The 23,108-nt window shown below is 35.7% G+C and overlaps 2 protein-coding genes across 6 annotated transcripts; one reads left to right on the top strand and one right to left on the bottom strand.

The window, feature by feature from the left end:
- Positions 1 to 11,828: 11,828 nt before the first annotated feature.
- On the top strand, positions 11,829 to 13,992 carry LOC122296477 (patatin-like protein 2). The gene is made up of 6 exons (XM_043106233.1): positions 11,829 to 12,173; positions 12,253 to 12,434; positions 12,554 to 12,746; positions 12,878 to 13,039; positions 13,137 to 13,442; positions 13,587 to 13,992. Exons 1-6 carry the CDS (start codon positions 12,060 to 12,062, stop codon positions 13,809 to 13,811), a joined length of 1,182 nt encoding a protein of 393 aa, XP_042962167.1. The 5' UTR covers positions 11,829 to 12,059; the 3' UTR covers positions 13,812 to 13,992.
- A 217-nt stretch (positions 13,993 to 14,209) lies between these two features.
- On the bottom strand, positions 14,210 to 22,275 carry LOC122296459 (mitogen-activated protein kinase kinase kinase 5-like). 5 transcript variants are annotated; one of them, XM_043106213.1, is made up of 12 exons: positions 22,124 to 22,275; positions 21,516 to 21,973; positions 19,778 to 20,407; positions 19,611 to 19,698; positions 17,809 to 17,871; positions 17,546 to 17,709; positions 17,304 to 17,379; positions 16,606 to 16,665; positions 16,407 to 16,532; positions 15,243 to 15,452; positions 15,065 to 15,165; positions 14,210 to 14,708 (listed from the first exon to the last, which is right to left on the bottom strand). In XM_043106213.1, the coding sequence occupies exons 2-11, from the start codon at positions 21,950 to 21,952 to the stop codon at positions 15,067 to 15,069; spliced, it is 1,953 nt and encodes a 650-aa protein (XP_042962147.1). In that variant the 5' UTR covers positions 21,953 to 21,973; positions 22,124 to 22,275; the 3' UTR covers positions 14,210 to 14,708; positions 15,065 to 15,066. The 5 variants fall into 5 exon arrangements, 3 of the variants coding, with proteins under 3 accessions (XP_042962147.1, XP_042962134.1, XP_042962138.1); XR_006238566.1 differs by having other exon boundaries at positions 15,065 to 15,151; positions 21,516 to 22,274; XR_006238567.1 differs by having other exon boundaries at positions 14,210 to 14,949; positions 15,065 to 15,151; positions 21,516 to 22,274.
- Between the last annotated feature and the right edge of the window lie 833 nt (positions 22,276 to 23,108).

Consider the following 23,108-nt stretch of genomic DNA (forward strand, 5'->3'; position numbering starts at 1 on the left):
TAGTTCTTTTACTTAGCACACATACACAGTAGACTGCTAGTAAGTTAAAAGCTAACTTACCTCGATCTCCGCTTTTCTTATAAAACTTCAAGTGCGATCACGAGTAACTGTAATTAGTGATTCTAAAATTTAGAACTAAATCACTAATAATTTGAAATATGGAAAATACTAACTTCAAGAGTAAGATTTTTATTTTACTCTCTACATGTGGGAAAATGACCGTTTTACCCATAACTTAAGGATTTTGCATACTAACACCAAAAGTTTCCAAAATTTACATTCCTCATGTAAATTTTGTCCTAAACTTAAATATCAACTCAGAAAAATTTAAAACAAAACATAACTATGAAAAACACACTATGGCCGAAACATGCATAGGTCATTTCCCTTGATTTTTTTGTTGCAATTCCTTTCAACTTCAAAACTCATGCTTAAACCAAAATTTTGCAACAAACATCTTCCAATCCTAAGTTCAAAATCATACTTAAAACATCCATTTAGAAAAAGCTAATAATCAACACCAAACTTTTTTGTAAAAAGATCCAAGCACTTGAATCACAAGTTTTGACCTTAAATCAAAACATCTCCAAAAGTTTCAAAAATCAAATCTTACTTCTAACATATTCATAATATCATCCTAACATGAACCATGCTTTAAATCATCAAACCAAAGTCACCAAAATCACAAAATAACATTTGGAGTTTTTAGTTTTACACTTAGTCCAAAAACAGAAACTTTTTCTTCAACTAGTTTTGATAAATCTCTTGATCTATGACTTATAAATATATGATCTTCAAACCAAACCATCACATGGTTTAAAAAGATGTCCTAAAACATATATAAGCTTCTAATTCAAGATCACATGGTTAGAAATTAACCAAAATATAAATTTAGCCAAGAATATCCACACTTTGGCTTATTTGAATATCTCTTTGGATAAAATTTCATATCTTTGAAACTAACATCAAATATCTTCAAAATAATAATATAACATGTATATAAGATACTTAGGATCCTCCAATAAAATTATTAAAGTCATTAGAATAGGTTTAGACCACCAAAGAGTTAAACTTTCTCAAAACAGAAACTGTTTTTCTTCTTCCAGTTTCTAAGTTTCTAAATCTAAGAAAATCTTTCATCAAAACCTTTAATCATGCAAAAATCCTCAACCAATAGTCACATATACATGTTAACAATACTCCATAAAAATTTCGGACCAATATCTATCCATTAGCTTGGTCAAAAACTCCAAATTATAACATATTCTCCAGTTTATCTCCCAGAATGACCTTTCTATAGTTTACACAATATTAGCTTCGAAATGGGTGTGCAAAAGACCTCCTAAAAGCTGTCCGAGAGAGAGTGTTTGATATTCTTTCAATGGAAAGTGTAAATGAAGATAATTTCGTGGGGAGAGGTGGCTGGAGATACTTATGGATGAGATATGGAAGAGATGAGGCTGGAGTTGAGAGTTGAGTGTAGTTTTCTCCTACCCAAAAAAAATCTATAAATGATTATCTTATAATATTCTATCTAATAATATCTAAAAAAAATCAACTTAAGATATTTTTATCTAATAATATCTATCAACTCAAAATATTTTTACCCAATAATATTCACTAAAATTACCTCAAGATATTTCTTTTTATCCAATAATATCTACAGTTTTGAACAGACGTTTTGTCCGAAAATATGAAAAAATGTTATTGCGCCATAAGACTTTAAATAATCCTCCGAGTCTAATGGCACAAACCATAATACATTTTGACACTTCTAACTATCTCCAATAATCAAAAATACACTTATGATACCATAGTAAATAATAACACTAACTATATAGTTAGACAAAAACCTATACGATTAATGGATTCGTGAAAACCTCATACAGGTTCCTAAAGTTAATAGAAATTTCACAATTGAATTTCTAGCGGGCTGTTACACTTGGTGTTGTAAATGTGAAACTCGCAAATGATCTATTTATAGACATATGAGACTTTATATTCAAATTAAAAAAGATTCACATGTCAAAAACAACATCATTCACTTTTTAAAAATTTCAAACTTAATCTTTTTACTTTTTACATATGATAAAAGGATCACACTTTACTTTTCAAAAATTTCAAACCTAATCTTTTTACTTTTTGCATATGACAAAAGGAGCACAATTTACTTTTCAAAAATTTCAAACCTAATCTTTTTACTTTTTGCATATAACAAAATGAACACACTTTACTTTTCAAAATTTTCAAACAAAAGCATCTACCTTTTGCATAAGTCAAAAAGAGTATCAATCACTTTTGAAACCATTCAAATAAAATATGTACATGTGAAAAATGACAATCAATCATTTTTAATATTTTCAAAATTCAAACATTTAATTATGACATGCACATGTGAAAAATGACAATCAATCATCTTTCAAAATTTTTAAATTTAATTTTTAAAATATTCATGCATATGTGGAAAATATATTTTAATTTTTATGATAAAATATTAATTTTGAGCCTTAATCCTAATTTTAAATTTTTAAGAGATTTGCAACATTACTCTATAATTTTAATGTGAACTTATTCCCTTCTTGCTCATGCTTAGTTCCTTGATGTGCTTGACTTCATTGTGTGGACAACTTGAGTTTGAGACTCATTTATTCTTTGAATTCATTTGTTATCATCAAAATCCATTTGTGAATTTATAATTACATAAAACTTGAAACCTTGGGTTCAATATAACAATTCAACAATTGTGTTGGCAAGTTCTTTGTATTCCGCTTCGGTGCTTGATCTGGTCACTATTCTTTACTTTTTGGAGCTCCAAGAAATGAGATTGGAGCCAAGGAAAACACAATAGCCATCAGTTGAGTAACGATCATCAGGACACCTTGCCCAATCAGCAAGAGTAAAGGCATGAAGATGATAAGAACTAAAGGGCTTAATATGCAAACCAAGAGTGGTAATTTGTTTAAGATACCGAAGTATTCTCTTTACAGCTTGCCAGTGAGAATATTTTGGGGCATGCATGAACTGACCAACTTTGCTAACAACAAAGGCAACATCAGGCCTAGTGATAGACAAATATTGTAAGCTGCCGACTGTGCTTCGATATAAAGTTGAGTAAAAAAAGTCAGGACCATTAGTGAGAGAAAGACGCGTGGAAGAAGCCATGGGAGGTTTCATAGGCTTAGCTAGGTCCATGTTTGTCCTTTTTAAAAGATCACAAATGTATTTGTTTTGAGATAAATGAAGACCACTGGAAAATTGATTAATCTTCATACCCAAGAAATATCGAAGACTACCCAAATCCTTTAATGGAAACGACATACTTAGTGACTTAAGAACAAAGGAAATGGCATTAGACCATGAACCAGTCAAAATAATGTCATCAACGTAAACCAAAATGTAAATGATGACAGAATTGTGTCGATAGACAAACAAAGATGGATCTGCAAGTGACACACCAAAACCAATCTCCCTAAGCCGATTACGTAATTTTGTAAACCAGGCACGAGGTGCTTTTTTAAGACTATAAATGGCCTTATTCAAGCGACACACGTAGTTGGGATAATTGGGATTAACAAAACCAATTAGTTGACACATATAGACTTGTTCTTGAAGATTACCATGAAGAAACGCATTATTAATGTCAAATTGCCAAAGACACCATTTTTCTGTAACTGTAATAGACAAAATAAATCGAATTATAGTGGGTTTAACCACTAGACTGAAGATTTTTGAGAAGTCAATACCTTCATATTGATGAAAGCCCTTGACAACCAAGTGGACTTTGTATATGTTGATGGAACTATCAGAGAGCCTTTTGGTGTAGAAGACCCATTTGTTGCCGACAATGTTGGTGATGCTAGTAGAAGGAACCAAGGTCCATGTTTGAGTCTGCAAAAGAGCTTGAAATTCGCCAGACATAAGCTTTCCTCCATGGCTGATGTTTGGCAGCTTCAGTATAGGAAGTGTGTGTTTCAGGAATTTGAGTGGTGGTGGTAAGGTGACTATGAGGAGGTGGCCATAAGATGGTGCCCTTAGTGAATTTGCAAGACAGAGAGTGTTAGTACAAGCTCTGTTGATGATTAGGGATAGGGAAGAAGATTCGACAGAGGATAGTGGAGAAGAGTCAAGGGTGGGTGAGGAAGATGATGTAGATGAGGCCCTTGATGTGTCGAGAGAAGACAACGAAGATGATGGGCTAGAAGGAATATTCGTTGTTAAAGGTGGAATAATTGGCACAGAGGGGCTGATGGGAATTAAGTGAGAGTGAGATGGGCTTTGAGCTGAGGTGGGCCTTTGGGAGTTAGAATGAATTAGAGGAGGCTCGAGAATAGATGGTAGTGTGACAGAATTTGGCTTGCGATAAGTGGGCTGTGGATGGATGGGCTGAGCAAATGGAAACCGAAACTCATCAAATACCACATCCCTGGAAATGTAAATTCGCCCAGTATCAAGATCTAAGCAGCGATACCCCTTATGGAAATCACTGTAGCTAACAAATAAGCATTGTTTTGACCTTGGATCTAACTTGTGCCGATTGTATGGCCGAAGATGAGGCCAGCAGGCAGAACCGAATACCTTGAGAAGATTATAATTGGAGGGTTTGGAAAATAACTTTTCGAATGGTGATTTATGATGAAGTATTGGTGTGGGAAGCCTATTGATGAGATATATGGAGTAATGGAAGGCATCAGCCCAGAAAGTTTAAGGGAGAGGTGTGTGAGATATTAGAGCTAATCCTATTTCGACAATGAGTCAATATTTTGGCTCAATGGTACCCTTTTTTTGGTGCGTGTGCAGACATGATAATCGATGGGAAATGCCTTTGTTTTGCAAAATAGTATGTAAAGATCGGTACTTCCCACCCCAATCGTTTTGAATAGAAATGATTTTGGAATTCAATAGTAACTCGACGTGTGTTTGAAATTGAAAGAAGACTTTGACAACATCAGATTTTTTTATTAAAGGATACCACCAAGTGTAACGAGTAAAATCATCTAGAAATGCTACATAGTATTGAAAACCATTTCTAGATACATCTAGGATAGGGCCCCATACATAAAAATATATAAGTTGTAAAGGCTTGGTGGAATGCTAATGAGAGTCGCGAAATGGTTGTTGAGAGCTTTTAGCTTGACAGCATGCTGAGCACTTGTTGGAAGAGTCATGAGTTGAAATAGGGAGAGGGTGAGTAGAGAGGATGCGATGAACTAGTTGTAGAGTGGGGTGGCCAAGACGGGAGTGCCACTAAGAGGTGGATGTATGCTCACCAACAAAGGCTTGAGGAGTGGAAACCGGAGTTGGGAAGGAATAGAGACCATCAGTTGTGGGACCAAGAAGAAGAAGATTCCCCATCTTTGAATCCTTCACAAGAAAATGAGAACCATGAAACTCGAAGAAGACAGAATTATCAATGCAAAACTATCTAACTGAAATTAAATTCTTAGTGATAGCAAGGACATGTAATAAATTTTTTAAATGAAAAAAGGTAGATGGAGTAGGAAAAACAGAGTCACCAATGTGTGCCATCGACAAAGCATTGCCATCACCAACCCTGATTTGTTCATGGCCACCATAAGGAGAGGATTAAATGTTAAGGTTGGATAAGTCAGAAGTGATATGATTTGTAGCAGCAGTATCAGGATATCAAGACATGTCTGGGGAGGAAGAGGAGTTTGTATAGTTGACGATAAGAGTTTTGGGGGGATCACTTTGAAGAGCATGATCAAAGCAGCGGTAACAGCGAATGGCGAGATGACCAACCTTGCCACTGGCAAGTGGGTTTGTTGTGTGGTAGAGGAGAAGGAGAAGATGATAAAGGAGGACCTGAGGGTGAACAGCCTCAACCACGACCACGGTAACCACCTTTAGTGGGGGAACCACGATCGGAGCCACGACCACAGGAGTTTGATGTATAATTGGCTGAGAAATTGGTGGAAGTAGGGAGGTGATTAGAATGAGAAAGGCTAGTTTCATGGGTAAGCAGGAGGCCATATAATTCTTCTGGAGAGAGAGGTTCAATGCGAGTAGTAACAGAGGTTACAAAAGCATCATAGTCATTATTTAGGCCAGCAAGGAGGTAAGAGATGAATTCTAAGTCGGAAAGGGGATTACTCGTGGCACTCATGGTGTCAGATAGATGTTTTACCTTGCTGAAATACTCAGAAACAGAGCTCAATCCTTTTGAGACAGTAGCGAGTTGATCACACAACTGAATGATGCGAGCATGGGATTTGGATCTAAAGATCCTCTCCAGAGTAGCCCATACATCATGGGCAGTAGTGCGACCAACAACTTTAGCGATTAGATTATCTAAGAGGGAGGAAATTAAGGCACCAAAGATTCTGTTTGGGACCAGGTGACAAAAGTGGGATTGAGAGTTGTGTTATCAGGTAAGAAATGAGGAGGAGGGTGGACAGAGTCATCAACGTAGTGAAAAAGCTGCTGTCCTTTGAGGTAGGGTATCATTTGGGTGCGCCATAAGAGGAAATTATCGTTGGTGAGCTTTACGGAAATGAGGTGAGAAAGATTAAGAATGAGGGAAGGAGAGGGTGGGTTCGAAGGGGGTTTTTGGAGGAGTTTCTTCAACCATGGTGAGACGCTTGTCTTCGAATGGCTCTTGATACCATGTAGAATTCTAAGTTTCAGATGAATTCATTTCTTCCATTGTATATGAGTGTTTAAGTGTGCTCAGTTTATAGAGCTGAGAGTAGCGAAAATGTCATACCTTCTCTCAAGCATGAGGTGTGCATGAATCCTAGAGCTAGCTATACCGAGTTGCTATAACAGAAAATATTCCCTTATTGTACACGCAGAAATCCAAGAATATTCTAGAGAAAATTACAATAAAATATTCAAGAAGAATTGCTTCTAGAAGAGTCTTGTATTTGAGAGTGAGTTCTTTCTTTGTTGCTGTCATCATGTGTTGCTGAGATGGAGTTGTGAGTCATTGCTGAGCTGGAATTCTTTATCGTGCTGTCACTCACTTACTGCGGAATGTTCGGATTGAGTCATATTTACTAACCTCTTGAGGGGCAACCCATCACTGCAACTCCTGTAAAGTGCCAACATGCAAAAGCCCACAAGAATTTAGTTCACAAGTTTATTATAGCCAGCAATTTTGAACTTGCGACCTTGGGCAGGGAGGGAAGAACGATTCTCTAGCCTTTGCCAACTAGACTACCACCTTAGTGCCGTTTAACATGTTAGTTGTAACTAAGAAGACATAAAACTGGCTGACAAAACAAGACTCAATGCAAGAATTGACTCAAAAGACAAAACATAAATGTTGGAACGACCAAGGCAAGGAAGACTTCAACAAGCAGCAACCAAGGCAATTACCATCTCCTTCATCGTCTTTGACTTCGGTCCTCTTCCATTTTTACCATTCTAATAGAGGAAAAAGTGAGATTATGATGAGAGCATGTATACTCACCATATCATATATAATAGATTTCGTTTACAAAAGATAGATGGACGTCGGCACTAACATGTCTTCATGTTCCATTATTGATATTTGTCTTTGAACTTTATTTCACATCTCAACACTATATCACCATTCGAGTCCTACATGAGCTATTCAACGTCCATGCTAGGGCCTTTGACCTTAACGAAAAATATACATTAATATGTATTATATCAACAAATATAATTGAATATATAAATCTAAGATATATATATATATATATGAAAAAATCTAATTACAAGCATAGTTGCGCATTAATATGTGCATCAATCTAATGTAATTGGTCAAAAAGTAGATTTTATTGAAAATAATACTAATTTAAATTTTGAATATGAAGGAATCAGTGTTAGTACGAAAATTAGTACACAATTTTACTTGTACGTAGCAAAACTCTATACAGATGTTGTGATCCTTGAACTTTTGATCTTAAGCTCACCAATTCAAAAAGGGCCAAGAATTATAAAGAAACTTTAAAGAACTGAATAGAATGTAAAATCAATGCATAAAACAAAAAGATTTTTGCATGGTTCAATTCCAGTGATCTACATCTACGACACCAACAGTTAAAAAGACTTTCTTCATTGACGAAGAACAAGAACAAATACAGTATTAAATTACAAGAACACTTTCTCTCATGCATAGCTCTGAATCTTGGAGCTTTCTTGCACACAAGACTAATTCTCTCTATTTTCTCTCCTGCATTCATTTAGTGTGTTAGATACCTTTAGTACAAGCTGATAGATTACAAATTAAAATGTACAGTATAGACTTCTGTTCCACCTCAGTAGGCTGATACTCGAGTCGATCAGCTTCTCACATGTACGTACAACCATATGCTGCCCCATGGTTATCCACCATTCTATAACCCAGACAGACATATGGGCCTTTAGACCCTCACCCTCATTGAGAGAATCGTTATTTTCCTTGAAATACGCAATTAAATTGGTCCTACGTACTCTACATCCAAACCTGCAGCCCATTTCGAATTTGGGTTCAAAGGAAGTAGGAGTATAGCTTAAGGCTCGTTTGGATATTAGAAGAGGAGGAGAAGTCGGTAGAGAAAAGAAAATGATTTCATAAAAAATGAGAGGTATTAACTCAATTGATTCCTCCCAAAACCTATCCGTTGTAATCAAACCCGCAAGATTTGTATAAGTCCTGTTTTTTTCTTTCTTTTTTGAATAAATAGAACGCAAATTAAGATTGATAATGTTTACAAAGGAATTATGCATTCTATCATCCAGATCAGTAGATATGCATCCAATATAGTTTTCAATGCTAGCAAAGTTAAAGCCTTAATAAATTCATATGGTCGGGTGAATCGAACGTCACGTCTTGCTTTCTTTTCTTCTTCTCCTCTCTCTCTCTCTCTCTCTCTCTCTCTCTCTCTCTCTTAATCTTATAATTGCATGCAGATCTAACGTCGACCAAGCATTAGTTTTTAGACTAACCGTGTGGATACTGTGAAGGCATGCCTTAGAGACTATTCATTATTATGCCGACACGTACAAAGAGGCTCTGATGAATGATGTCTAGTTTGAAAAATTACGTCCTTTAATTTGTCGTCGATGCTTCAACAACCATGATTATCACATCATGATCAGTACTTGGGCATTTCATCAACCACTACTCGCGCAAAGATCCCTTCATGAGGTGGTTGAAATGTCTACTCTAAAATCTATTTTGAGACCAAAAGAATCTTAGAAAAGTAGAGTGATATGATCAAATGAATAGTGTTTAATTTAAGTGGCCTGGAGATATCTCTATTAATATAGTGTCTTTAAATATATATATATATATATATATATTTTAAAAAAAAAATTGGAAAGCTTAAATAATTTGTTTTAAGCATAATATTGCTTGTTATGAACCAAAAAAAATTAAAAAAAGGGAAAGATGGAGCACTTAATATGACCCACCATCCAACTTCTCTCTTTTGTTGGACTTGCCGTCTCACCGTCAAAGTATGCATCAATGGCATGCATCATGGGTTGGAAGAAAGATAACTTAGGTATTATATTTTGTAAAGAATTAAAGATAGAGAGTAATGCTATATATAATTTTAAGATGTATAAGTTTTATCTATTTTTTTAAAAAATAGTGGAATATATTATTAAAAAAATAATTTTTATGGAATTTTAAATTTATCTATTATTTAGTAGAAATATCTGAGGATTGTACATCCTAAAATTATAAATAGTAATAATAGGGACAACCTCATTGATCATTGAAAGAGTACTAACGCTAGGGACAAGGTGCATTTGGTAAAAAAGCGATCTCACAATAACAAATTGAATTTTTCATACATTTTCATGGAGTGATCTATTTTTCTTTTGGTTACAAATTTGTGCGAAATCTGTATATCTTAAACTTGTATATAAAATTATTTAAATTTTAGATAAGAATACAATATATTTGGCGGATGCAATAATAAAAAAAAATATAAAAAATTAACATATATGTACGTGTTCAATTACGCCAACCCACTAGGGACAATGTAATTAATTGTCGTTTATTTCGATATTATCTTAAGTATAAATATATATATATATATATATATTTATATATATCATTTCGATAATCACAATACCAATTATAATCCAAAAACTTCTGATGATTTCGTGGTTACATAATGCTTGATTCACTCCATATATCCATGGGATGAGGACCAAAACAGTTTTTATTATTTTTTGGTTTGTAATATTAAAATAATTAACAACCAATTTATGAGTTCTACATATTTCCAACTTACTTTACATTTCCAATAATTTTAATTTTAATTACACTGGTCACAGTGTGAGACAGACACTCATGAACGCTAAATCCTTGAAAGAAGAATATTAGTTGTATAGTTGTGATTTCAATATCCATCAAGCCAAATTCAAATAACACAAACACCAACCATCCTAAAATTTTATCTCTCGATCTATCTCTTTTTGGAAAAATATAGTTGCAAGCATAATTGTGTACTAATTTATAGATCAATGTGATGTGATTGATCAAAAAATAAATTTTATTGAAAACAGTGTTAATTTAAATTTTAAGTATGAATGAATCAGTATTGGTACACAGATTAGTACACGACTGTACTTGTATATAGCAAAACTCAAAATAATTTTTTTTTTTCAAATTATAAAAAAAAAATTATATTAAAAAATCATTTACTAACAATATATTAACTTTATAATATCTTTATTCAAGTTTTTCTCTATTATTTTTCAAAATTTAATAAAATATCTTAACTTAAATTATTTTACTATTATTTATAAAAAAAATTTACTACTATTTATAAGTTTTTTATCGCTATCTTATGTCTTAAATGGGACAACCTAAATGACGTTTTTTGGGAGATGAAAAGAGACACAAAATCTTTTTTTTTTTTTGGCCCTTTTCTTTAGATAGAAGCATATAATAATAAAGTAAGGGTGAGGGACTGTCACAAACACCTCAGCTAGCGCAACGAGTACAATACCATCAAAAGAAAAAGAGAGAACGAGAAAGTAAAATTGGGTAGGGCTAGTGTGATGTGTGGCGGACAAGACGAGATTAGGCTTCACGTACATTTCCAGGTCATTGTCTTTCAATTAAACCAAGTTAAATGCTCAACTTGATGTATATGATAGAATCCATAAGTGACAGCCATAATGCAGGAATCTGCTCTATTTTATTTTATTTTATTTTTTAAAAGTTATTCATAATTTGTTTTGGTCATTCTTGATTTCATTTTCTTTTCTTAATCATAAAACCTGGTGATGGAAAGTCGATCGGGCGGCTGTGGTTTTAGAAGATAAGCATTAATTTCACGCACCTTATCTCAAATGGAATGACGCCAAACCAGTTTTGTTTTTTGCATATTAGCAAGGCTTGACATGGCTTGCAGGTCATTGACAAGTCTTGGTTTGACGACTTTAATAAGCAAAGTAGCAATGCCGACCATAATATATATACATAGGATCGAAGGTGGTTTGATGATGGTAAGTGGTCATACTGTTGGACTATTTCGAAAGCTAGGGTGATGCTAGCAGTATAAATTTGCAGTTATTTTCTTTTATCATTTTTATAAGTATTTTTTTAACAACTTTAATCATTAAAAAAATATACAACTTCACTAATTTTCTTAATCATCAAGTAAAAATAAATAAAATTAAAAAAATTAAAATTCTCGAACAATAACTTTGAGCGATAACTTTGAGGAAGCTAGTAGCATCTTCCATTTCGAAAAGGTCGATTAACATAAATATGATAGTGCGGGAATTAAAGCATATAGTCATATAGTTGTTCATGAAACACGTTGTTTTGATTCTTTGAATTAACATGTCAAATTAGAAATTTGCTGAGGGGAGAAAACTGATGTCAAAATCCATAAAAGAAATCAAAGAAGGCGTGTCTCCAAGTTGCATTAGCCGACAAAATTGAAATAATTAATGCACACATGTTGTAGTCATAAATATCCGAGGATGAAGTTAATAATTTTATAGTATCCATACATATAGGGATACTTGAATCTTGATTCACACCAGTAAGAAAACCAAGCTGAGATAAGTAACTGGGTGAAGGTGGGGAGAAATTCAATATCAAGAAGCTCTTCGGAATCAAAATGGCGAATGTTGTCGGAAAGGGGAAGATGGTGACTGTGCTGAGCATTGATGGTGGTGGCATCAGAGGGATAATTCCAGGAATTCTCCTCGCCTTTCTTGAGTCTAAGCTTCAGGTACGTACTTTACCCGCCATAGCCAGCTCTTCTTCTTCGGTCTTTTCCTTTGCTTAATTACTATTTATTGTATGTTTAGGAATTGGATGGGACCAATGCAAGAATTGCAGACTATTTCGATATAATCGCAGGAACAAGCACAGGTGGATTGGTCACCACCATGCTTACAGCTCCCAACAAGGACAACCGTCCCTTGTATGCTGCTAAGGACATCACCAGCTTCTATTCAGAACACTGTCCCAAAATTTTTCCTCAGAGCAGGTAAATTCTAAATCAACCACAAAATGATGGATTACGATCATAAAAGGAAACATACAATTTGATGCACTACGAACGTCAAACCAAGTTCTTTTAAAAAGTTGTTTTTGTGGAAACAACAGACACAAAAGCTTTGTGAGTTCAGCGACGAGCTTGCTTGGTTCGGTGATGGGACCGAAGTATGACGGTAAGTATCTGCGGTCATTGACGGCCGAGCTACTTGGCAACCTTACTCTGAAACAGACCCTAACTAGCGTCATCATACCGACCTTCGATATCAAGTTACTTCAGCCAGTCATCTTTTCAACCAACGATGTATGATGATCAGTACTAATTAATTTCAATATATATATATATAGCCTTTAAAGTTCCTCAAATTATATTTGAATTTTTCGGGTCACAGAATTGAAGTCTCTAATTGTTATAATAAATTCTTGTTTTGTCAGGCAAAACTGGATGATTTGAAGAACGCTAAGCTTTCAGATGTATGCATCAGCACTTCTGCAGCACCCACTTTTCTCCCCGCACACTCCTTTGAGACACAGAACGCCGAGGGAAAGACTCGAAGTTTCAATCTCATTGATGGTGGGGTTGCTGCAAATAATCCTGTAAGTTGCTGATTTGATTGTTTTTAGATTACTTCTACTTGTAAACGATACACTGTCTATACGACAATACTTATGAAAGTGTAAACTAAATCCGCAGACGATGATGGCCATAAGTCAGATTCGAAAAGAAATGTTGATGCAAAAAACTGAGAAAAATGGCAAAAAACCAGTGGAGGAGTGCAAGAGCATGCTAGTTCTATCGTTGGGCACGGGTGCAGCCAAGTACGAAGAGAAGTATAATGCAGCCAAAGCCTCCAAATGGGGTTTGATTAGTTGGATGTATGACAATGGCGCCACTCCATTACTTGATATATATTTTGATGCAAGTTCTGATATGGTTGACTTCCATGTGTCCACCCTCTTCCAAGCTTATGAAAGTAAGAACAACTACCTTCGTATTCAGGTACGTGCGTATTCAGACAGCTTTTACATCAGCAGTTTGTTAGTTTGGAGACTGAAGTAATTCTCAATGAGTGAGGTCCAAAAGTATATAAACTTATGATGAATTTCATGTTTTTAATCAATATACATATATACATGATCATAGGATGACAACTTGACTGGAGATGCATCATCCCTTGATCTTGCAACCTCCGAGAATATGCAGAGGCTGGTGGAGATTGGGAAGGAGCTATTGAAGAAGCCAATGTCAAGAGTGAATTTGGATACTGGAAGGTTTGAGGAAATCAAGGACGAGGATACAAATGAAGAAGCACTTGCCTACTTCGCCAAGCTGCTTGTGGAGGAGAAGAAACTCAGGCAAAACCAATGAAACTTTCACATTTATATCTATATAATGTCGTCTTGGTTGACCTTCAAAGAGAACCATTCAATATTCATCCAAGATTGTTATTAAGTTTTTCTTTTTCTTTTTTGGTCATGATTAGTTCGTCGTTCACCTTTGCCTGAATTTTAACCAAACATTTGAATAAAGCATCTAGCTATTTCAGTCATTTTATTGCACAGATGAGAAAGCCTTTGACATCCAAAATTTTCCCTTTCCAAAGTCATATTTTCCCTATTCATAGTCGTGTAGTGACCACAAGAACAACTACGTGACATCGTAATGGTAAAGGAGGTAAGGAGGTAGGGATTCAATTCTTACCCATCAAAATGAAAAAAGACACCGAAAGCATTGCAATAAAACTAGGTATAGAAACTCAAACAAAATGGCCTAGAAGAATAACTTTTTCTTTACCAAATTACCACGATTCCTCCATCAAAACAGACCACAAGATGGACCAAAGATGGACAATTTGGACATATAAAGATTTACACATATAGTACAAAATATTGACCAGGACCCAAAAAATCAATATCAACAGCTGAAAGCTAATAAATATAAAACAGCTGACATCAAATCCCCTGTTCAATAATTTCCACTTCTAATATCTGTACCATTATTCCTCTTTCGACTTAATTGTACATAGAGGAGGTTATGTTATTTACCTTAAGAGGGTGATGATAAACTGACTTAATTTCTGAAGCTCTAAATCAGATATTAGTATACAAAAACTGCTTCTAAATTCTCGTGCAAGATAAACTTCCAAGAGGAAGAAGCTTTTATAACTTCAAGAGAATTCAGATCAAATAACCTATTATCTCAACACTATGGCTACGAGTCCCCCACCAGAGTATTCATCAAGTCTATGATACAATTCTGGAGCCCCTGAAATAGTAGAGATCATGGCAGGAAAAGGCTGCATTAAATTCTTATCTTTCTGCAGCTTATCTGAATTTACTACTCTTTTGGTAACACAATTAACACTGCTGTTTGCAAACTGGGATCATCTGTGTGGTGGAGCCTCAAGATTAGAGTGTACAGAATAATGGTATGCCACTGGTAAGTCAAAAGTTCGGTGATGAGATTGTTTGCCAGTATCACTCGAGGAAAAGAACAGTACATAAAGCTGGAGTGGCAATCATGCAAAAGAATACATTGAAGTTCATGGTCCTTTTATTTATTTTTCCCTTTTTTTTTAATATTTGGGGTCTCAGTTTGCAAGGAGCTGCAGAAACTCTTACCTCTAGGAAGCCAATTTGTCTTTTGCAATGTGTGTGCTGGGGAACCTTGGCAACTGACTGAATTTATCTTCACATCGCTCTCTTGGACTATGGAGTTTATCCTGTCATTGTAAGGCAAATATAATACAGATAAAAAAAAAAAAAAATAGCAAAGACAAATGGAGTGGCATTTATCTACCATAAAGTTCTTTCCATTAAATGCCGTGTTGCAATATGAGACATCCAGCTGCTGCGAGTTCTTCACAAACTGATGTTCCAGTAACATGGCAGCAGACGGTCTATCTGCAGGATTTCTTTGAAAGCAGCACCGAAGAAAATCCTTGCCCTCAGATGACAATGTTTCTGGTACGGTAGGGGGATCCCTCAAAATCTTGAACATGGCTGCAGCCTGGATCCATGAAAAATACAACATAACAAGAGTGGGAAGATCTGAAATGCAAGTGTACAATTAAAGAAACTGAAAAAAAATATACCATCCACTACACTAAATTCAGGGCAGCAGACAAAATCTACAGTTGAGTGGCAATGTCACCCAACTCTACAGATGTAGGTAGTAACATGCAATATAGAACTACCGGTATGTTGTCTCATTACCCCATTTCAATTTCGCAACTCTACAAGCAGCCAACTAGACTTCAATGCCAACAGAAACAATATAACCTAAGATACACATGATTCTCCACCTCCATCATGGAATCCACATGAGAAAGTCAACTCCTGAATTGATTGCTATAAAATTAGACGCATGCAAAATAAACTGTCTTTTCTGCCAATAAAAAAAAAAAAAATGCGGGAAAAAATCTGAAGAGCAAAAAATCCACCAAAACCGCCTTGGTCTTGTAAGAACACCTCTACCATTACCCTCATTTTAAATACCTCGTTTTCTCAGGTGCATGATGGAGGTTCCAGACAAGACAATAAATGCAAAACTTATTTCTCATACACCAGCAGTTTGTGAGGCAGTTGCCTAGCACAACAGAAGGAAAACTGAAGGATGTACTTTATTTATATCTACATGCATTGAACGACAGTCCAAACAGGAACCTGAGTCCAACAATTTTTAACACTGCAATCCAATCAGTGGGAAAGGATAGACATTCTGCATAAATAAGCTGATTTAACAACGTTGATTGATTATAACCATGCTCAGTTGTCAGTAAGTTCTCTGGGATAGTCTTTATTGATAACAGTAATGCAAAGCAACAACCAAAGGTCATTTTTCTTTTGCCTGAAACTTACAATACAATGGCATATATGCAAGAGAAACAGCAACTTCTATTGCAACACTGTGAGTTGAAGTTTCATGACAAGGAAAGCAAATAAAGGAACATTAGGGGCCTACCCCTTCAAACTCACTCCAAGGAGGTTTTCCAGTGAGCATTTCAATAATTGTACAACCCAAACTCCAAATATCTACAGCAAGAGCCAGAACGGAGCTGGAATCTCTCTGCATCACACCTTGCATGAGCTGTAGAAGGACAATGATGTCAGTATTGGAGGAATACGGTCAATGGAAAATTGATGTATCAGCAAGAAGATACCTCTGGAGCCATCCAGTATGGACTCCCCTTTAGAGAAAGATCAGCTGCTTGTCCAGTAAGCTGTGTAGACAATGTCCCAAATTATGTACATGTTTAATTTTCTAAACCTCAGCTCATTACTATGGCAAGGTTAATTATCTACTGGCAATATCAACCATATCTAATTAGCTACGGGCAATATTAACTAATAAAGGATCCACATGTTTAAAAGCAAGCACCTTGGGATCCACCCAAATGATTGAAGAATGAATCCACATCTTCCAAACTAAAATATTTAGAAGAACAATATCCAGACTAAGGATCATACAACTAGGATTCTGCTTTCAAATAATAGGAGCATGTTGTGGCACATTTGCATGAGCCAAAAAAAAAAAAAAAACAATTTTCACGATAGTAGTCTACCAAAATGGTTGCACAAACTCCTATGTGAACAATCTTTAAATAGAGTTGGGCAAACAAATATCATTTTAGCCTTTTCAAATTTCTTCAACAATTACTAAAAATTTTCTGTGTGGGGAAAGAGGAACAAGTAATGGTAGCCCAAAAAACAGTTACTGTACAAAGTTCAAGGAGATAAGGCACTATTATCTAATAAATGGAAAAGGGAAACTGGCTATGATGAAAGAGAAACCATTGCACAAAAGAAATATTTAAATGCAAATTTAAAAATATAAAAAAGGGAAAAAAAAACAACTCACATGTTTAGCCATACCAAAATCAGCAAGCTTGACAACTCCAAAGGAATCAACAAGCAAATTAGCCCCTTTGATGTCCCTATGGGCACAAGGAAAAGAATATTATAATCACACATAATGAAAATGATACCCGTGACTAATTGTCCCACGCTGAATAAACGCATAGCTTAAGCACCATTTTCTGATTTTGCAACACCAGGTGCAAGCTGCGACTTTCTCGAAAGTTAAATTAAACGTGATTGTACCTATGAATTGTTTTTGTGCTATGCAAGTAAGCCAAACCATTGAGAATATGGCGAGTAAAATTGCGAACGACAGATTCTGTCATGGCTCCACAATGTTCACGAACATATTTGTTGATGGAACCAGGATGAACATACTCCAGATATATATAAAACTGGTCATCAACCTGCACATGCATATCATTAATTCTGTAAATCGATTCAAGGATATTTCAGTTGACAATGTTGAGATGGATGTCTAATCATGCAACTGGGAGAATACTCACCATGTCACTGCCATAATACTGCACAATATTTAGATGCTTCAGTTGGCTGAGAACCTTGATTTCCTGAAGCCAATAGTAAAAGCAAGAAAGCTAGTAAATAAACACAAAGATAATTTCTTCAACAAGTAATAAGAATTTTATTATAACAAGAGGAAACCACAGGTACACTGACTGTGCACGAAGCTTTCACATGGAATAACAATAAACATAGAAAGAGAAATGATAGAATCAACAAAAAAACATAGAAGTGGTGCCAAGCATATGAGACCACAACGGTAGAAGAACCTCAACCCAATGGTAGACAATAATAGACAACTGCAACCAGTGATAATTTATTTTTTGAGAATTTTAAAGCTTAACATCTAAGAAGACTGCTATACATACTCCTGAAACATATCTACCACGGCAGGACATGGATCACAACAAAAAAGCAACCACATCAAAAATCTCACAGCACAATATCAACCACATTCTCGTATCTATAATGAATAAAATAAGTTAGAATTATGCCGACTAATCACAAAATCCAAGAAATGAAAGGTGTCTGTGACTCTATACCATATACTGCTACTCCCGACTCCTCAAAGTGTATGTGGTACTCTTTTATACAAAACATTTTTGCAGACAAATCAACAATGCAAATAAAAAAAATAGTACACTTATATGAGTATCCTTTATGTTGCATAAAACCTACGATAAGCTCTCATGCACACCTAAATGAGGGAGAGAGAGAGAGAGAGAGAGAGAGAGAGAGTAGTCCTCAGTGGAAGCGTTGCAGGACCAAACTGATCATTGTATGCTAACCACAGGGAAAGGAAGATTCATAATTGATAGAAACCCTCAGCAGAGCAAGGGGCAGGGAACCTCTGTTATAATGCATGCTCATCTTAATATAGAACTAGTACATAATCTTCATACTTGAAAGTAAAAAAGGCTTGTCCTATGCACAGTTCATAAGTAAGAGGTCATTTCAGTCAATTGAAGAACCACCCCCCCCCCCCCCCCAAAAAAAAAAAAGCACTAGGGTTTCAAACTCAAAAACTAGGAGCAACTTTTTCTTCTCCAAAGAAGGAACAACCATGAAATTTACCAAACAGAAAAGGATTATTGATAACACACCCGATTAATGTACACATAAAGGCAAAAATGAAGAACATTATTTTCAGACAACAGGTGAATTTCTCAATGCCTAGAAGTACAAAAGTTCAGCAAGCAAACACACGAAAAGAAGGTGGCATCCTGACATGATTAAAAAATTGATATTATGCAGAACCAAGGTATCCATACGCCATAAAACCTTCCTAGAGAAAAAGAAACACGTAGAAGAAAAAAAAATGTAACAATTGAGAAAATCTAGAAAAGCAAAAATAAATCCTAGTGAAAATAAAATACCTATAATTTCAGTCATAGGGAAACTTCTCAAGGCCTGTAGAACAAACAGACACATGCACACACCATTCCCAGTCAAATCAAGCACTCTAACACGAATGGAAACCTTTGTGGTCCCAAATTGTGTCCATGCAATAATTATCCTAAGCATACTTGATCTTATGTAACCTATGACCGCGTTCACACATTTCAACCATTCATTGCCCCATGACTGTCATGGCTTACCCATTGACTTGTTAGCTCGAGGTTCACAAATAAGAAACAAAAAATGCAAGCTAAACCATTTTCTGGAAATATTACATCAGGTATAGGCTGAGAGGGATTTTATTATTTCAGGTACCATAAGACTTTACTGATTACACCATATGCATCTCTGTGGTGAACTAGTAGTGCAATAAATTCTGAAGGATAACCTGCTGCAATTGCTTGATACACTCTGCAGCTTTTGGGTCATCAGGAAGTAATTCAACTTCCTTCATTGCACATAAAGCTCCAGTTAGCCTGCAAGAAGAGAATTACAGTGGTCAGACTATACGGCAGAAAAAGAAATCAACATAAGAAGTATGAGGAGCATATATACCGATTGGTGGCAACATAAACACTTCCAAATGTACCGCGCCCAATAAGCTTTCCTTTTTTCCATTGACTTTTCATTGGCACAAACTCTGATTTAGCTATAGCCTGGGGAATGGGAGCTGAGGGTGAAGGCATGGTTGCACCTGGAGGAAGAGGTAATGGGTGGACATTTACAGGACAGTCACTTTCAAAGCGTGCTATTGAGGTGTCGTGGGATAATTTTGAATGCAATGGAGATGCAGGTCCACTTGGGCTTTTCGGGTTTTGTAGGTGATTTCTTGCGGGACTGTGATGGGGAGATGTATTACAACTAAATGCAGAGTAATCAAAGAATGCAGGCGGAGGGAGCCCTGGTATCATTTCCGAGGTAGGCATCTCGGGAGCAGACCAGGCTTGATTCCCCATAGGAATCATGTAATAGTAATACGGAAATGCATCAGCTGCACTCCGCCTTTGTGGGCTGAGTGCAGGACTTGAGAAAGGACTCGTTGGAGCACTCCTGATGGGAACATCGATCCTGAAGCCATTTCTTGAGATTTTCGAGCCATTTAGGCTTTGAGACTCCCTCCTAGATGACTTCTTGTCAATATGATCTGTAGTCTTTTTTGTGTCTCTATCTTGGTTGACAAACACGCTGATAATAGAACATAGTTAATACTTAATAGAGGTAACAGGTTAGCATAAATTAAGGTAATACAAGTCAACGAGGCATCAGTCTATGCGTGATGAATCAAATTTCAGAAGTTGATCAAAAGAACTTTTCCCAGTAGAGCAACTGCTAAGATGCAAAGAGCATACAGCATACGTTGGCCACAAGGAATCACGAGGATGAGCCTTTAATTTTGAAGTTCGCCAATCAACAAAGTTGCACGAGGAAATAAAATTCACGCTTGCTTTATTAGAGAGAGACTTCATATGCAAGTCCCAAATGCACAAGAATAATTTTATTTAACATCCCACACACCACACATCTTTTAATTTTTTTTTTTTCATAACAATAATATGATATATGAATAATGAGGAGAATAATTCAAATAGTATAGCAAGAATAAAATTAAAAAAAAATTAAATATATAAAATATGTGGTATGGGATAGCGTCTTCAAAAAACTGAAATAAAGATTAACCTCCAATTCACACAACAACCATAAGAAAGTAACATTTTTGCTAAACGAAACTGGAGCAAAATACTCCACCAAAAAGAATAGGCTTATTTGAAGAGTGAAATGAGATGAAAATTTAATGAATTTTATGAATAGTAATGAGATAGTTTATGAATAGTTTTAAGATAGTCTAAGTTGAGTATTTTTTTTTTTTTAGTTTCAAAAAATGAACGAAAAAGTTGAAAAAAAATTATAAAATTAAAATATTGTTAGAATATAGTTTTATGATATTATTTTTTGTTTAAAGATTTGAAAAAAATAAATTATTTTTTATTTATTATTTTAAAGTTTAAAAAAATTATAATGATTAGTTTGAAAATTTTGTATTTAAATTATGTTTGAGAATGAGATGAAATGAGATAAAATCAAATGAGATGAGAATTTTAGAATGAAATATATTTCCAAACAAAACTAAAAACCATTCGTTGATTCATGCCTAACCAAATACGTTATTGTGAATCAAAGAAGAAAATAATTAGCCAATTAAAATGGGCTGACACCCAAAAAACCAGTAAATATATATGATACAAAACGAAGTTTAACATGGATTGTAGAAATCTAATCAAGATGAAATATTTACCTCTTAGTTGGAGAGTTGGAGAACGCTCCCCCTCTATCTCGCTCCTCTACGCCTCGGCTCGGTCCAGTCGTCGGTGAAGGGAGCTGGAAGTCCACGTTGCTGGAACTCAACCTATCCTTGCGGCCAAAGATCCCTAATTCCGGCAGCGGAAGCGGCTGCGGCTTCGCCGAGGATGCGGACGCTGACGTGGAAGAGAACCGCGGGGTCGAGAAATCGGCATCGTTGCTCGGAGATTCGGGCGGGCCCGAGATGTTGCGTTCATTCATATGACGGAGCTTCCGCTGTCGCGTAAGCTTCCTAACCGGACGGAAACTCCACCCGGTGGAGACGTCATCAATCCTCCCGCTAGGCGATTCACCGCCACGGGATTTGAGCGAGGACGACGAGGATTGAGAGCCGGAGGAGGATGAGAACGAAATGCTAGGCAACCAACGCATTGTTGCACGCAATCATGTTACCTACACCAACATATATGCGTGTATATTAATCAGTGACTTTCAAAGGATCAGTGGATGGATACGAAGGAACTATGACGTTGCTGGGGCAAGGTGGTTGGGAAGAAGACAAGGAGACCCTAGAAGGAGGAGGAGAAGGTCCATGGGAAGAACCGTGGATCTTCTTCTTCGAGGGACATATGGACGCGGACGGTGTTGGAGGTCCTCGATTGCTTTCAGTTCTCTCTCCAACAACGTACTTCCACTCCAAACGGTAAAGAAGGGTCTTCATTTTGAGAGGTCAATATACTATCCTCCTTCTAACCAAGTCAAGCCTTTTGAGAGACACGATGTGTGTATTTTGCGTGTATTCGTTTTTTTTTTCTTAATTAAAATTCCGTTATTTCTTCTATTTTGGATGGAAGGTACGTACTTTGTGCTGTCTCCAGTTGACAGATGTCAGATGTATGGCGTGGCATTAGGTGAGGAAACCATGTGGTATGTTATGTGAATTCTATGAGGAAAATGATAAAATATCATATTTTACAACATTTTACGTAACAATATTTAAAAAGAGAGATATTTTTATAAAATATTTTATAAAATTAATATCATTTTATAAAAATATCCATTCTTTTTAACATGTGTTACGTAAATTGTTATAAAATATATTGTGCATATATCATTGAACTAGGTGAATAAATTATGATAATAATAAAGTAAATGATTTTGTCCCTGCCATCTAGCCCGTCTTATGTGGGTGGGCTGGCCAGACAAGCCAACGGATTGGCCAATAGGCCGTTTGGCCTTTTAAGATGGAGATCGAGAAGGTGACAAAGAGTGAGATAGACGGGGATCAAAATTTAAATTAAAAATCCAACAAAAAAAATTACAGTAATCTAACAATGACAAATCATCTAACAAAAATCAAACCAAGTAATCAAACGAAAGTGACAAATCAATCAACCAACCAACCAAAATAATTAAAATCTAACAAAAAATTAAACAAAAATCTAATCGGTACAAGAGAATGTCACGTGGTTGTGGGTCTTTGGTTTGTGACCAGAGAACCACAACATCGAACTTACTAAAGACAAAGAAGAAAGATGAAAAATGCATAAAAGATGAAGAGAAGAATATGCAGAAGACAAAGACAGAG

This window comes from Carya illinoinensis, chromosome 2 (assembly GCF_018687715.1).
Source record: "Carya illinoinensis cultivar Pawnee chromosome 2, C.illinoinensisPawnee_v1, whole genome shotgun sequence".
Lineage (NCBI taxonomy): Eukaryota > Viridiplantae > Streptophyta > Magnoliopsida > Fagales > Juglandaceae > Carya > Carya illinoinensis.

What these genes read in the sequence shown, in the direction of transcription:
- LOC122296459 (XM_043106213.1), bottom strand. Translation starts at nt 21,952, where the DNA reads ATGCGTTGGTTGCCTAGCATTTCGTTCTCATCCTCCTCCGGCTCTCAA. An exon ending in ATTTTGGTATGGCTAAACAT is followed by an intron (nt 16,666 to 17,303) that starts GTGAGTTGTTTT and finishes TTGTCTACACAG; the next exon opens with CTTACTGGACAAGCAGCTGA. An exon ending in CATACTGGATGGCTCCAGAG is followed by an intron (nt 16,533 to 16,605) that starts GTATCTTCTTGC and finishes GTCCTTCTACAG; the next exon opens with CTCATGCAAGGTGTGATGCA.
- LOC122296477 (XM_043106233.1), top strand. Translation starts at nt 12,060, where the DNA reads ATGGCGAATGTTGTCGGAAAGGGGAAGATGGTGACTGTGCTGAGCATT. An exon ending in TCATCTTTTCAACCAACGAT is followed by an intron (nt 12,747 to 12,877) that starts GTATGATGATCA and finishes TTGTTTTGTCAG; the next exon opens with GCAAAACTGGATGATTTGAA. An exon ending in GGGTTGCTGCAAATAATCCT is followed by an intron (nt 13,040 to 13,136) that starts GTAAGTTGCTGA and finishes CTAAATCCGCAG; the next exon opens with ACGATGATGGCCATAAGTCA.